At 40.0% G+C, this 16,656-nt stretch overlaps 1 protein-coding gene across 1 annotated transcript in view; it reads left to right on the forward strand.

Annotated features, from left to right (window-relative positions):
• The window catches only part of LOC144479694 (unconventional myosin-Vb-like), a 118,048-nt gene that overhangs the window by 18,564 nt on the left and 82,828 nt on the right, over positions 1-16,656 (forward strand). The window contains 5 exon segments of the mRNA XM_078198722.1: positions 1,490-1,634; positions 5,593-5,749; positions 6,357-6,500; positions 7,414-7,495; positions 9,708-9,815. Of these exon segments, the coding sequence (XP_078054848.1) occupies positions 1,490-1,634; positions 5,593-5,749; positions 6,357-6,500; positions 7,414-7,495; positions 9,708-9,815 (636 nt within the window).

Here is a 16,656-nt window from a genome sequence, read left to right on the forward strand (position 1 = left end):
CACTTGGAAATTGAATTTCTATTTGAACCAGAGGACACCATTTTGAGAAACTAATATTTACTTTAGCCATCAACAAACAGAATGGTCATTTGTCTTTTTGAGCTTGTTCCAAAATGCAAGAGAATTGGTTCAAGATTCGGTTCAATAAGGATGAAATTGGGTAGTACAAAATAAATTGGCCTTATTTTGGAAAGGTGGGAACTATTTTAAAAGCAGAGCGGGTGAGATTAGTGTGGTGATGGTTTCCTACATTTTAACAGCGACTGCACTTCATAAAGTATTTAATTGACTGTAAAACACTTCAGGCTATTCTGAGGTTATGAAAGATGGTATATTTGCTCTTTTCTACAAATACTTTCCATTAAAATGCATAAAGTGAAGCTGCTTTATTTGCATGGTAAATGGGAACTAAACTCAAGTTAAATTGTCATTGTGATAAGTGTTAATTACTGCCAATCAACTCTGTTGAAAATTAACTTTTAAGTACTTAGCACTTCCTTTCTGTTGGCATGATCTTGCTGGCTGTTCACGTCACACTCCCGCTGCAGCAAGTTGGAGAATTTGTTGTCTAACCAAATCTCCATTCACTGCAGCAGGATGGGGAAATTTTCACCGGCATGAACAGGTCATAACATTGCAGTCTATGTCTCTTCTGAATCCAATCTTTCTTTCCCCCTCTCTATTAATTTATCGTTCTTCACCTATTTTGACAACTACCTTGATTTCAGTACTTGTGCTGTTTATTTTATTGGTTAGGGCATTAATATAACTGTTTTACCTGTTCACTCGGGCCGCGTTTCTCTCTCTGACATGTTAGCATCTTGCACTTGCCATGCAAAGCTTGTAAAAAACCTCAAATGTACAATGGCAAGTCAAAAATGCCTGCTATAGCAAATTGTGCCCAATTTGGGAGTAGAAATTCCTGGTTTGAAATGTTTTAAAGTTTATTTGAGTGTCACAAGTAGGCTTACATTAACACCGCAATGAAGTTACTGTGAAAATCCCCTAGTTGCCTCATTCTGGCATCTGTTCGGGTATGCTGAGGGAGAATTTAGCACGTCCAATGCACCTAAGCAGCAAGTCCTTCAGACTGGGAGGAAACCCAGGCAGACACAGGACGAACGTGCAGACTCCACACAGACTGACCCAAGACAGGAATCCAACCCAGGTTCCTGATGCTGTGAAGCAGCAGTGCTGGCCACTGTGCCACCATGCCACCATGCCACCCCACGCAGTGATATCATTCCTCCTCCTCTTGCCATGGGGACAGAAGGAAGACATTGCTGACTTCTAAATGAGGACTGATCTTAAAAAGCCTGGCAATATTGGTTATGTTGTCACAGTGCCTGCTTGAGGCATTGTCCATTGGTATACTCATGTTAATCCCCACACTAATACCACTTTACGAGTTTAAGATTATCCTAGCATCAGTAAATTTTAAATTACCTCCTGCATTCTTAAATTGCTTAATTTGAATTTTTCTTTGTAGGTATTGTTCTTGTCGCCATCAATCCATATGAACAGCTCCCTCTTTATGGAGATGATGTAATTTATGCTTATAGTGGACAGAATGTGGGTGACATGGATCCCCATATATTTGCTGTTGCTGAGGAAGCATACAAACAGATGGCTAGGTAAGTACATGTAGTTGGGATTTCAGTGTTTTTAAAAAGCAGCCAAGTATGATTTGTTGTATCAAAGTGATGTCCAATTGCAGAGGTGAAACTATGATCAGGAAGGGGTCATGGCTAGTCCATTGCACTTGGTGTGCTGACACCCATGATCGTAGTTTTCCCTGGTAGAATAAGCAATCAGAGTGGCCAATGAGGTTAAATCGAGGCTTTACTTGATGCTGTTTTTCAAAGCCATCTCTGCCTTTTGGCTAAGATGAAGCGTCAGATCAAACCCACGAAGGGGTGCAATGTGTCATCCTGTCAGCTTGGGTTTTTTTTTGATCGAGCCCAAGTTGGGATGTATATCCTTGTCTTGTCAGCTTGGATCTGGTTTGTCTTTCATGTGGGGACCACGATTGGCCTTGATTGACTTTTGATTAGGAATAAAAAGGTCCCAATAAAAGTGATGTCCAATTGAGTAGCACAAAACAACTTTTGGTCTCTGTCTGTAAAGAGTTTTTTCAGACTGGATCTGAGGTTGAACAAATAAAGGTAGGAAGGGAGAATAAGAAGAAATGAAAAATTGGCTATATTCTGGCTCCTGTAATTAGTGGATTGAATGGCTTGAAATGGATTACTTGCAAAACTGATTATATGAAGATCATCACAGCAATAATTCCCATTTTATGCATTACTTTTCTAAACATAAAATTGCACCCCCAAATGCCTCAGATTTATTGGATTGTGGAGGAGAGCCAAAACTGGTCTGAGATTGGTTTGAATGGGAGTCTTAAAAGAAGCAGAGACTGAGGAGTTCAGTGGGAGAATTGGAGTGGGAGCTAAGCAGCTGAAGGTAGAGCTACTACTGGTGAGATGAAAGGGAGAGTGAATTGGAAAATGCTGCAAGAGGAAGAATCTGTGTGGTGAGGTAAGGTAGTGATGGCAGAGATGAGCTAAACAGCTTGGTGACTCCAGTCGCAAGAGTTATCATTCTTGACTGATAGGATTCTCCTCTTTCCCGCACCACTTCTCCAGATGTTTGGTTCTGTTTGAGGACTGAACTGTGTTAATGTTGTTTCATAAGTGGATGTTGGAAATGAGCATTAATCCCACAGAGAGGGAGTCGATAAGAGGTGAAACTTTGAAGGGAGTTCCAGAAAGCAGGACTGAGACTGACTGTGTGGAGTTTGCACATTCTCCTAGGAGTGTCTGGTTTCCTCCCACAGTCCAAAGTTAGGTGGGTTAGCCTATGCCCAGGGTTACGGGGATGGGGCAGGCCTGGGCAAGATGCTCTTTCAGAGAATCTTGATGGGTCAACTTCCTATCACAGGGCGAGGCATGAATAGATGGCCAGAATTGGAGGAAGGAATGAAACTTGTACCAGTAGAAAGCAATAGAGCTTGCAGGGCTAGGGTGAGGTTAGGTCAAGGATTGATAAATAGGCAAAGACTAATTTAACATTGAATATGTTGAGAGTTTGGGATGAGGGTGATGGGGATATGGTGGTAGACGCATGGATTGCCCAGTATTTGAAATTGGTCAAAAGTCACCAAAGACTTCTACAAGAAAACATTAGCTGCTTTTAATATTGAGTTTATTAGGAAGCTATAGTTCCTGGCTCTGGGGTAGATGGCGGCAATGTCACTGGACAAGTAATCTAGAGACCTTACCACAGCAGCTAGTGGAATTTAAATGTTATTAATTGATTAAGATCTGGAATTGGAAACTTAGTAATGATGCCATCAAACTATTACCAATTGTTGTAATATCGTAGAATCCCTACAGTGCAGAAGAGGCTGTTTGGCCCATCGAGTCTGCACCAACTCTCTGACAGAGCATCTTACCCAGGCCCTCATCTCCACCCTATCCCTGTAACCCCGTGCATTTACCATAATTAATCTACACATCTTTGGACCCAAAGGGACAATTTAGCATGGACAATCCACCTAACTTGTACATCTTTGGACTGTGGGAGGAAACTGGAGCAGCCAGAGGAAACCCATGCAGACATTGGGAGAATGTGCAAACTCCACACAGTCACCCAAGGCCAGAATTGGACCCTGGTGCTGGAAGAGGCAGTATTGAAAATCCCAAATGGTTTATTGCCTCCTTTAGGGGAAGGATATATGTCATCCTTATCTGGTTTGGCCTACACATGACTGCAGATCCACAGTAGCTTAGTTGACTCTTTACTGCTGTCTGAAATGGCCGAGCAAGCCACTTGATTCAGTGGCAATTAGGATTGGGCAACAAATGTTAGCCTTGCCAAATCCCATAAATAAAGGTTTTTTGCATCCATGTTTGTTATCCACTGGAATCTTGCATTTTGTTCAAGGTGTAGTAAGTTGATTTGTAAATAAGAACTATTTTGCTGCACTTAATGTCACTATTATATGACCGGTTTCTTTGACTACTGGGCATAATAGCCTTGAACAATATTCCTTAAAATTGCTTTACTGTGAATAGAGCAATTTTCCAAATATTAATGTTTCAAAAAAGTCTTCTATGCATCTCAAACTTTCCTAGTTATTTTCAAACTTTTATGCGTTGTGTAGAATCGATACAAGTCCTACATGCAGAAGGAGGCAAGTTGACCCATCGAGATTCTCTGAAAGAGCCCTATCCCTGTAATCCCACACGTAGGCTAACCCACCTAACCTACATGTCTTTGAACTGTGGGCGGAAACTAGAGCACCTGCAGGAAACCAGACGCTGGGAGAACATGCAAACTCCACACAGTCACCCAAGGCTAGAATTGAACACAAGTCGCTGTGAGGCAGCAGTGCTAGCCACTGTGTTGTCACAATGTCCTTAATTGACTGACTGCAGGGTAATCATTTCTTGTATAGTGTACTTGGACGAAGGCTAACATTAGACCCCTTCAAGCCTAAGTGTCATACTTAACCAAGCACTGACAATTATATACTCTCTTGGCAACCAGTACTAGTTTAACGTCATGACTTGAAAATATAAAATGTTGCATCCTGTGACAGCAATGCAATATTTTTTGGGGAATGTTGGTTGTTTTATTTAATATTGCTCAATGAGCAATGATTTTGGCATTAATGCTATGAAAATGAACGTGGGCAATGTTGTGGTATATTTATGATGTTGGAGAAGATAGGTTAAAATATGTAAGTGGCTTAATTCATGTAACCTTGTTGCATTAAAATTGTACAGCTAGAATTATGAAGACTGGTGGCTTTGTCTATTATGGATGCAACATTTTGGGATTGTAGATCATTGCCCAGGACGCACCACCTAAAGGAAGTCAAAATTCTCCATGTTGTGTAACTTGTCCTATAAACTAGAAAAGTTACTGTCAAGATCACTTTGCTTTGTTTTTTTTTATTGGATGCGTTTGAAGTCCCATTCATATAAATTTGCACCAAATATATTTTTGCTAACCCTGCACGAGTTCAATAGTTTTACTTATTATTGATGGACAAAATGATTAGCTAGATATTATATTCATGGTGTGAAAAGTTGAACTTGTATTTTTCTACATAAAACCCTGCCTTTTTATGCATAAATCTGATTGCTTCAGCTAAAGGTTATTTCAATGTCTTTGACTTTGTTTTAGAATCGTTTGACCCACCGTGCCAACTGGTGCTTTTAGCAGAAAAGCAAATGGAAAACTGAAGTGTTTTTTCTTGTTGGCTCAGCATTTGTATTTTGTAAATGCTGGGGAGTTGGGTTTGGTTTTATTTGGGTTGCTAATAGGGTCCCATCTTCATATTTTGCATCCACACTGCTACCTGATTTATTTAAGTACTTCATCATTGAGGCTGGAGTTTGGGCTTTCTGATATTTCAATCAATACTGTTTTGGTCACTGTTTCGGTGGGTTTTTATCCAATAGTGCAAATGTGTCTGGTCCTGTCTATTGAAGTGAATTGAGCTAGTGATCTTGCCTCTACTGTTTAGCCATCTGAATCCAGGGTAGTACTAGAAATGAATGACCTGATTTGTTTTAACAGGGATGGAAAGAACCAATCCATTATTATAAGTGGGGAATCTGGGGCAGGGAAAACGATGTCTGCTAAGTACATGATGCGCTATTTTGCAACTGTTGGAGGATCTGCCAGTGAAACAAATGTGGAGGAAAAGGTCCTGGCATCCAACCCTATCATGGAGGTATGTTTTGTACACTGCCATATGTGTACTTGATTTAAAGGCCTTGCGGTTTTTTTTCTTACTGTATTCAACTACAGAAAGCAGAATATTTAAGAATCTTCTACATTGTCAAGTAGTTGGCAGTACTGCAGCCATACAGGAATGTCTTGCGAGATGCAGCAGATTCCGGGTGACAAAAAGACAAAACTCAAGTCTCTCCCTCCCTGTGGTGAACCATCGTTGGTTACCACTGGGGGTTGTTATTATGTTACTGTTGGGCTAGGGTGTTGTCACTGTGGGGGTTGTACAATGTTGTTGGGTTAGGGTGTTTACCTGTTATAAGTGTTATCATGGCACATCCCGGTGGGGCCCCGCCTCCGGTGGCGAGGTATAAGACCCTCTGCTCCGGCAGGACCCCTTCAGTCTGAACTGGTGTATTCGTGTTAGTAGTTCCATTGTTAGACAATAAAAGCCTTCAATACTGAAGCCTTGTTCCACGTGCTTGATTGTCGCGCATCACTCCCAATATTGATTGTGTTGCATTTGTTCTGACAATTCAAATGATGCAATGTATTGATTAGCTAGTTTGTAGTTTTGCTGCTACTAAAATATTTCATTTTCCAAACAGGCCATTGGAAACGCAAAAACTACAAGAAATGACAACAGTAGTCGATTTGGCAAATATATAGAGATCAGTTTTGATCACTGGTATCACATAATGGGAGCCAATATGAGAACGTATTTACTGGAGAAATCGAGAGTGGTGTTCCAGGTAAAGAATACTTTCCCCATAATTTTTGAGAAATCTGTAACTGCCCACTGGCTTTGTTGTTGTCCAGATCACTTGTACATGTACAAAATTGTTTGTGGATAATTTACATAATGACAATAGAGGAAAAGTTGATCACAAAATACCTGCCTTTTCTTTCTTTTACTTTTCTAAGATTGAGTCTCCCATGCTACAAATATACAACATTCATAACTTTGGAAAAGGCTTATTTCTCCATCGTATACAGTTCAGTGGTTTGATTGACCTGTTTGATATTCTGGTAACTGATCTGTGTAAATGCGCTTGATTGCTTAAAGCTTGTAGGTGGAGGAACAGAGTTCCAGAAAGACCTGAGACTGAGCTGAGACTGTGCGTGCACATCCTGAAAGTAATGTCTGTAAACCTGTTGTAGACTTGGAATTAGTGTAATTTCTGTAGAGATAAATCCAGTATGATATACAGCAAACTGGTGACTATGTAACGTGCTGCTAGATTAAAAATATATTTTTCTGCAAGATTGCCGTTGTTTTGACTTGACTTGGAACAGTATTTCTTTTAAAGTATTGCACAAAAGTAATTTGTCCCATCTTTTCCTGGTTGGCTGAAGTAACTATATTGTTGCCTGGAAACTGCATCTTTCATTGAAACTGTTGGCAAATTTGTTGGTTAGTTTATGCCAGACTTTATCTGTCTCCCAAGAATACCTCCAAACATTTCTCTGCCCCAATGCTCTCTCTCTAGCCTCTGAATTTGTGCCCTTTTGACCAAGGCCTGTTCCAAAATCTAATGCTGCGTTGTTCTCCTGGGTTCCCATTCGTTCAGAACTTGCTGCTTTAGTTCCTAATCGATCCTACTGCTATTGTACCAAGATTTGAGTTACATTTGTTTAATTTTGCAATATTGCTTCATTTCTCAGGCTTACGGGGAGAGAAATTATCATATATTCTATCAGCTCTGTGCCTCAGCTAATCTGGCTGAATTTTCTGAATTGGATCTTGGTAAGTGTTGGACCATGAGGCGTGTGAAGTATTAACATAGGTACATACTAATTGGTTGTAAAATAGACTGGATTGTAGGTCTTGAGTTTACTTATGCAAGTCTATGTAAACATCTTTACAAGATGTGGTGTGGGAACGGCCTTGATATTACATTATTAAGGGATTACTGTTTGTTTACTGCTGTGGTATACATTATGGAGGCAATAAAGTAGGATTCCTGAGAGGTACAGGTAGCTATTGGTCTGAAAAATGCACATATATATGACTCTGCCACAACTGATTTCAGTTTTTTCTGAATCAGTTCGGACCATTTGCTGTAATTTCTTCCCTTTTTTTTATTTAATGACTTTTTAACCGAGAACTGAGCAATACTTCGACAATGGACAGGATTCTCCGATCTCGAACATGCTGCCAATGAGAATGGAGAATTTGGTACTCAGACTAGGGAATTTCAGCCACAGGTGAAGCCAGAGAATTGAATTCCAGCCAGCCAATGTATCATTTCATCAAAGCACGTTCCAATATAAGGCAGTTTGGAGTGTAGGGTCATGGTGCTGTCACCTGTTGCTATGCTTTAATTCTGTTAAGTTGCATCAAGATTTTACTCCATGAATTATTTTCAGTCTTGCTCTTGATTCTCATGGCTTTTTACTGTCCTTTTTCCAAGAAGTTAGTATTTGTTGTGGGGCTTTCAAGGTGGCTGGATACCGTCAGAAATTTCAGACAATACAAGACTCACGAAGCTAGTGTCTCAGTTTAAAGACATAACCTTTATTTTGACCAGCAGCCGCCAGGAGAAATCATCAAAGGACTGGGGCAACTCACGATGGAGCAGCTAGATCTCTTCGATGAGTTCTGATGTATACAATTCAAAACAAATCAATTATAGATTTTCTTATCAATTACACTTACCTTTCATTAGCCTTAAATCAATCATCATCAAAATGCATAAATCAACAATAATACCCATCATGTATGTTAGCCAATCGCATCTTGCCCTCTGGCACAATGGTATTTCATTAGTCCTTAAAATCTGGATGCTAACTCTTGTCTTGGCCAACCCCACTTCCTCTGTTGCCTAGTAACCTCAGACGCTAGCCACAGTTCAAATGAATATTCCCATAAATTCCCCTATAGGTCACTGCCGAGCCAGATTAACGCCTTTGGCTAAAGTGAACAATGATTCTTAAAAATATATTCAAAATATCAGCATATGTGTTTTTAAATCATCATCTCTTACTGCATTTCATATGTGTAAACTGCTTTCTTAGCACTTAAATCAGTTTTAAAGTCATTTAACACAATGCTGGTAGTGCTGTCAGTGTCTTGATGTCTAATGGTTTAAAAAATCTTTAACCTAATTAGGATTTTTCCCCTAACAGTATTGAGTTCAGGAAACATGGTGTTAGAATATTCTTCTATAGAGAATAAGAGGAAAAATGTCATTGACATAAAACTTACGGATACAAATTATATGTAATTGCATTTGTGCTCGAGTACTCCACAAGTAACCGTGCCGCCTCAAAGCTATGCAGAGAGAGAATTCACAGGCGGGATTCTCTGATCTTGTGCCCTGATACCAGCAAGAGCGGAGAATTTGGCGCTCAGTCAAAACTCCATTCACTGTAGTGTCACTGGAGAATCCCAGCCGCGGGCGAGGTCTGAGGCTCATGTATATGAGAGAGCACGATTATCACCACAATACCTGACAATCTGAGTTTTTATGTTTGCAATTATCAAATTCCTAACATTTGTGCTAATTATCAGGTGAGGAAAATGGAAGGGTGACAGGAGACTGGTCTGGGTGAAATGTTGCATTTGTCACCTGCCATTTGTTTCTTGGGACATTACTGTTGACATGAGGTATGCTACTGAAACAGGGAGAAGGAAATGTCTAATTTCGCAATGTAGTCCAGTTACTTTCATATGATTAGCACTGCTGTCTCACAGCACCAGGGACTTGGGTTCGATTCCCGACTTGGGTCACTGTCTGTGTGGAGTTTGCCCGTTCTCTCCGTGTCTGCGTGGGTTTCCTCCCACAGTCCAAAGATGTGCAGGTTGTGTGAATTGGCCATGCTAAATTCTCCCTCCAGTGTACCCGAACAGGCGCCAGAGTGTGGCAACTTAGGAGATTTTCACAGTAACTTCATTGCAGTGTTAATGTAAGCCTACTTGTGACTAATAAATAAACTGTTTGAATTTGGCTTTCCAGGTAGTGCTGAGAATTACTTCTATATTAATCAAGGAGGTGGTATTTATGTTGATGATCGAGATGATGCTGCAGATCTTGAAAAAACACGAAATGCCTTCTCTACGTTGGGTATGTATAGTTTAATATCTAGTGCAACAGAACTTTTATATATCTAGATATCTTATCAACTAATGTTTTTGCTTTTCGTTTTGATTATGGTCCCTTTTGTATGTAAATCTACCTGGTGTGTTCATTGTGCTCCTGTTTCAAATATATTGAAGATAATTGAAAAGCATTTGTCTTTGGAGTATATTCAGTTCTCCAAGTTTTTATTGCAATTTCATTAACAGAAGTTGGAACTATCCTATATTTTACTGTTGTTGCAAATGAGGAAACGTTGCTGAACAGTAAATGTATATTTTTCTAATTTCTTTGTAACCATGGGGAAGAAATCTACTAATGCAGATGCTTCCTTAACCCATCTTGTATATCTGAACAACTTGGAAAATTCATGATTTCTACTTTAAACTTTTGTATAAATTCACTGCAAGAATCAATACCAGGTTTTACCATCACTGCACGATGATTAGCGTGTAATATCTAGTGTGTATGCACAGGAATCATTGTGTATAAGGGAATAACTGTGGTGGTGGGCTATGTAGGATATGTAAACTTTTAATGCTTTTTGTACATTTCTATATTTGGGTGTGCATTGAACTATTTTTATGTGCACCTTGCATCTTGTATCAGCTCCTGGGAGATGTTAGATATGTGCTTGACTGAGTAAACCTCCATGGCTCAGTTGATCAGAACCATGTGTATCGATGGATTGTTCCTGTTAAGTATCAGGAAAATCCAATAAATTGGAATGGTTACTGCTGCCTAATATTTAAAAAAATCTATTGGTAAATGTAAACTGCTTAAGGCATTATGTTAATGCAACTATTGCTTTTGCATGTTGATGAGCCTTGCAACACTGCAAACAGATGTTTACCTAAGGCAAGGTGGTAACATTGGGGAATAGAAAATAATGGGTTTTGAATGAAGTCTTAGTGGTTCAAAGTAGGAGACAAGGTGTGGACTTTGCATTTACACTGATTCAAAGAAAGTTTGGCATTTTGAAGAAGTTAGTTCAGATGATCAAAATGGCAAAATTATGTTAAACCTATGCAAGGGTAGCTGCTTAAGACCGCGGCCACAATAGGGACAGTTGTTTAACTCACAGAAAGCAGTGTCTGTGAAGGAAAAAGCCAGTTGTTTTACCACAAAAACAAATCCCAGAGAGTGATAACTACCCAGTATGGTAACTGTTACTGGATTTTTAAAATAGTTTTACAAAAAATCTATGTTGTGGAACATCAGGTAGGTACTGCAATAAATATTGTTTGGAAGTTTGTGATACCATGTACAGCCATGAGGTTAGTGCTTCTAGTTTGTTGTATTGTTTTATTGCTTAAACAATATCATAAAACATTTGGGACATAATTCTCCTGGATTTCCAACCTTTCCTCCATAATGTCAAATTGAAACATGCAGTTTCAAGTTTTCAATTTTCTTTTATAGAACCACAGAACATTACAGCACAGAAACAGGCCTTTTGGCCCTTCTTGCCTGTGCCGAACCATTTTGTGCCTAGTCCCACTGACCTGCACCTGGACCATATCCCTCCACACCCCTCTCATCCATGTACCTGTCCAAGTTTTTCTTAAATGTTAAAAGTGAGCCCGCATTCACCACTTCATCTGGCAGCTCATTCCACACTCCCACCACTCTGTGTGAAGAAGCCCCCCCTAATATTCCCTTTAAACTTTTCCCCCCTCACCCTTAACCCACATCCTCTAGTTATTTTCTCCCCTAGCCTCAGTGGAAAAAGCCTGCTTGCATTCACTTTATACCCATAACTTTTTATACACCTCTATCAAATCTCCCCTCATTCTTCTATGCTCCAGGGAATAAAGTCCTAACCTATTCAACCTTTCTCTGTAACTCCGTTTCTCAAGTCCCAGCAACATACTTGTAAACCTTCTCTGCACTCTTTCAACCTTATTAATATCCTTCCTGTAATTAGGTGACCAAAACTGCACACAATACTCTAAATTCGGCCTCACCAATGTCTTATCCAACCTCACCATAACATTCCAACTCTTATACTCAATACTTTGATTTATAAAGGCCAATGTACCAAAAGCACTCTTTACAACCCTATCTACCTGTGATGCCACTTTTAGGGAATTATGTATCTGTATTCCCAGATCCCTCTGTTCTACTGCACTCTTCAGTGTCCTTCCATTTACCTTGTATGTTCTACCTTGGTTTGTCCTTCCAAAGTGCAATACCTCACACTTGTCTGCATTAAACTCCATCTGCCATTTTTCTAGCTGGTCCAAATCCCTCTGCAAGCTTTGAAAACCTTCCTCACTGTCCACTACACCTCCAATCTTTGTATCATCAGCAAATTTGCTGATCCAATTTACCACATTATCATCCAGATCATTGATATAGATGACAAATAACAATGGACCCATCACTGATCCCTGTGGCACACCACTAGTCACAGGCCTCCGCTCAGAGAAGCAATCCTCCACTACCACTCTCTGGCTTTTTCCACTGAGCCAATGTCTAATCCAATTTACTACACCTCCATGTATACCTAGTGACTGAACCTTCCAAACTAACCTCCCATGTGGGACCTTGTCAAAGGCCTTACTGTAGTCCATGTAGGCAACATCCACTGCCTTCCCTTCATCCACTTTCCTTGTAACCTCCTCGAAAAACTCTAATAGATTGGTCAAACAAGGCCATGTTGACTCTCCCTAATAAGTCCCTGTCTATCCAAATATTTGTAGATCCTATCTCTTGGTACTCCTTCCAATAATTTACCTACTACTGAGTCAAACTTACCGGCCTATAATTTCCTGCATTACTTTTTGAGCCTTTTTTAAACAACAGAGCAACATGAGCTATCCTCCAATCATCCGGCACCTCACCCGTGGATACTGACATTTTAAATATATCTGCCAGGGCCCCTGCAACTTCAACACTAGTCTCCTTCAAGGTCCGAGGGTATACCCTGTCCAGTCCTGGGGATTTATCTACTCTGATTTGCCTCAAGTCAGCAAGCACCTCCATCCCTTTGTAATCTGTATAGGTTCCATGACCTCCCTACTTGTTTGCCTTATTTCCATAGACTCCATGCCAGTTTCCTTAGTAAATACGAATGCAAAAAACCCATTTAATATCTCCCCCCATTTCTTTTGGTTCCATACATAGCCGACCACTCTGATCTTCAAGAGGACCAATTTTATCCCTTACTATCCTTTTGCTCTTAATATACCTGTAGAAGCTCTTCGGATTATCCTTCACCTTGTCTGCCAAAGCAACCTGATGTCTTCTTTTAGCCCTCCTGATTTATTTCTTAAGTAGTTTCTTGCACTTTTTATACTCCTCAAGCATCTTATTTGCTCCTTATTGTCTATACATGTCATACATCTCTCCTTTATCAGAGTTCCAATATCCCTCGAGAACCAAGGTTCCTTATTCTTATTCACTTTGCCTTTAATCCTGACAGGATCCATTTCTGGGATTTGGATTAACCTGGGGTGGTATTCGCTGGCCGTTCACTCCAGCAGGATTCTCCCATCCTGCTGCAGTGAATGGAGATTTGGCTGAGCACCAAATTTTCCATCCTCCCTGAGTGGCAGCAGGGTGTGAAAGGCTGGAGAATTCCAGCCATGGTGTTTGCCATCAGCCTTGTTAACACAAGGAAATGTTGTCTTGTGACTTTGGGTCGTGATCACGATTGAGATATTGTAAGCATTAACAGGCAGATAACTAACAACATCTGGACATGGCACACAGGAAAAGCCCATGGCTGCATGAGATAAAAGGAACAGATTTTAGAGAGGTTCATTTGCAGAGATATTAAGGAGACATAGTGAGAGAAATGAGCTGTTCTGTGCTGCTCGAGTTGGTGGGAAGCTCGAATCATCTTGCCAACACATAACATTTGCCTTTTAAATATAACTTGTGTTGCTTGATACATTATCCTGATACTATAGTGTCACCTTTTCCAAAATGTGTTGTGCGGTCTCTACCTGCTATATTTGTGGTCTGTAACCGGTTTTCCCACTGCTTGTGATCCATTCATCTCTGTCCACTAATTTTCATTTCAAAATGGGGGAGGAGAAAATTCCTTTTCTCATTTTCCATCATATTTCTCCAAGTCACTTAAAGTAAGTGAAACCTCATCACAACATTAAGCACAAAGAACAACTGTGCTGGACAACATGAAATCAAAAGTACAAAGAATTGAACCCTCAAAGGGAAACTTTTCTCTTTGCTGTTCCTAGTTTCCTTAAAAATTGATGGGAATAATGAAGAGTTGTTAATGCTGTGTTGGCAAAGACTTCAATTAATTGAAAAAAATGTAGTTCTGATGCTAACTGGTTTAGGTTGATTCATGTTTAACTTGCCACCAAGGCAACTTCCTTACTTGTTTGGGTACACATTTCCCTTGGGGAATTAAGTTGCGGAGAATCTGAGCCTAATTTAAATGTTTGAAGGCAAAAGGGTGAAAAGCTTAAATTGTTATTGTGTTGGAATCAGCTTGCCTTTTATAAATAAGTTAAAATTACACTAAAAATGACAGGACCCACATGTACATCTTTAATTTATTGGTTTGGGCAGAGGGAGAGTGAGAATTGTTATCAGTAATAAAATTGATCTGTTTTGAAGGGTGTCAGTTTTGGGAAGAGTCTACAGTGGATCTGTCCCTTACACTGTCGTGCCCCCAGCCTCTCTTGAAGTATTCCTCTTTCCCTGTACTAGCATTTATATTGGAGGACTGGGAGTATCTAGAATTATGGTGGTAACTGCTCCTGTACTGCAATTGCGGGTTTATGTTTCCCTGAGAGTATTGATTGATCCTGTTTACTGCTGCATGGAAATCTACTTAATGGTTTTCTTTTGAAAGCTGACATAACTACTGCAGTGGTGATATTGCATTCATTGTATGTTTATTAAATAGCTATTTTATGATTGCCATGAGTAAGTTAAAAAAATTTCCATCTTAGCTCAATTTTTATGGTGGTTGCAGTTTTATTTTGGACTTGATTAGATTGTCACATGGTTAATTCTTCAATTTAATAGTGATGATTCTAGCTTTAAGAGTGACTTCTATCCTATTTCAGAAATTCATTTTTTAATTGTTTCTTCAGAATCCTTAGACAGTTATCTACAAGGATATCTCACCAGTTTGTGATCAGTGTGATATTTTCCTTCTCATGGGGACAGCAATTTTTATTATTCCTAGCAATGTATTGACTTTTATCATGGACGGTTTGCCCAGTACAAACTACTGCTTCAAATGCAGGGACCCAGTTTGAACTATTGCTTCTAAGTGCTTTCCAGAAGCAAAATGTTACAGCTTGGTTCCCCCCACAGCCTTCAAATGCAGTTGCAAAGCACTGTCATTTTGGGGCAATCTGTTGAACTGCATTTTATTAAATACAGGTTTGATTTCCCTTTCAGTAATCCAGATGTAATATTTGTATTGGATACACAGATTTGAGAAGTATAAAATTAGCAAGAGACTTGTGAAATACAGGAAATTTCCTACAAATCTGACAACATCGCTCTATGGTTGGTGTACCTTCAGCTCTCTGTTACTTCCTGGTTTACGCTATTATCTTGCTCAGTTAAAAAGAGCATGCAGACTTCTGAAATACTCCAAGTTCTATGTACAGAACAGTGTTTGTCACAAAATAGTCTTGTCTTTACCTCATAGAAATCATAGAAACCCTACAGTGCAGAAGGAGGCCATTCGGCCCATCGAGTCTGCACCGACCACAATCCCACCCAGGCCCTACCCCCACATATTTTACCCGCTAATCCCTCTAACCTACACATCCCAGGACTCTAAGGGGCAATTTTTTAACCTGGCCAATCAACCTAACCCACACATCTTTGGACTGTGGGAGGAAACCGGAGCACCCGGAGGAAACCCACGCAGACACGAGGAGAATGTGCAAACTCCACACAGACAGTGACCCGAGCCAGGAATCGAACCCAGGACCCTGGAGCTGTGAAGCAGCAGTGCTAACCACTGTGCTACCGTGCCGCCCTAAACCCCGTTGAAGAATCTGGCCCCTTCAGTGATGTGAGATTTTAATTCTAAGCATGAGATTTCTGCCAAATGCTCTCTCACTGGGGCTGGTAGTGATGGTTTTTCTTTTTGGCTTCCCTGGGCATCTGTGTATCAGCCTGGCAGTGCCCAGTATTGTGTTGTCCAACTTGTGCAGCCATCAGCTGTGAGATTTTATTATTTCCAAGAAATTGAAGGTTCAGCTGCCAAAAGTGTTCATTTATTTTGTTGGACAGTCATAAAATAGCTAAGTTAGGATTGCATAATAATGGGCACCAGTATCTAACTCGAACATAAGAATTTACATTCTTCCTGGAATCTTACCCATGTGTTTCAACATGTTAAATTGATTTTGAATATTGATATTCATAACTAAGGCAATATACTTTTTGAAGATGGTCTATCCCTGATATGCTATGTTGCAATCCCTGAAAAAGACCTAATCTTTAAAGAGGTGTTCCAGAGACTCATGGAAAGAACCTATGGACACAGGATTTCACTTTAAGACTGTAACAATCAACACTAGTCAAACATTTGTTAATAGGCAGCTAATCCATCAAACTAAAGAAAAGGTATCTTGGCATTAACTAACTAGTTAACACAAAATAGGACTTATGAAACCCATTCACTGGGTGCCACCCTTCTGGCAGACGCGTGGGAACAGTCCTACAATCCTTCCCAGCTCTCCAGCAGAGGCTCACAGCTCCTTGCTACGTTAATTGAAATGATTATTCAAATTCTATTAAGTTTTCCAGATGTAATTATCACCACCAAGGCATACATTGGTGACTCCCTACTCAAATTTTCAGGAATCCTGTCTGTTCTGTT

Source organism: Mustelus asterias, chromosome 26 (assembly GCF_964213995.1).
Source record: "Mustelus asterias chromosome 26, sMusAst1.hap1.1, whole genome shotgun sequence".
Lineage (NCBI taxonomy): Eukaryota > Metazoa > Chordata > Chondrichthyes > Carcharhiniformes > Triakidae > Mustelus > Mustelus asterias.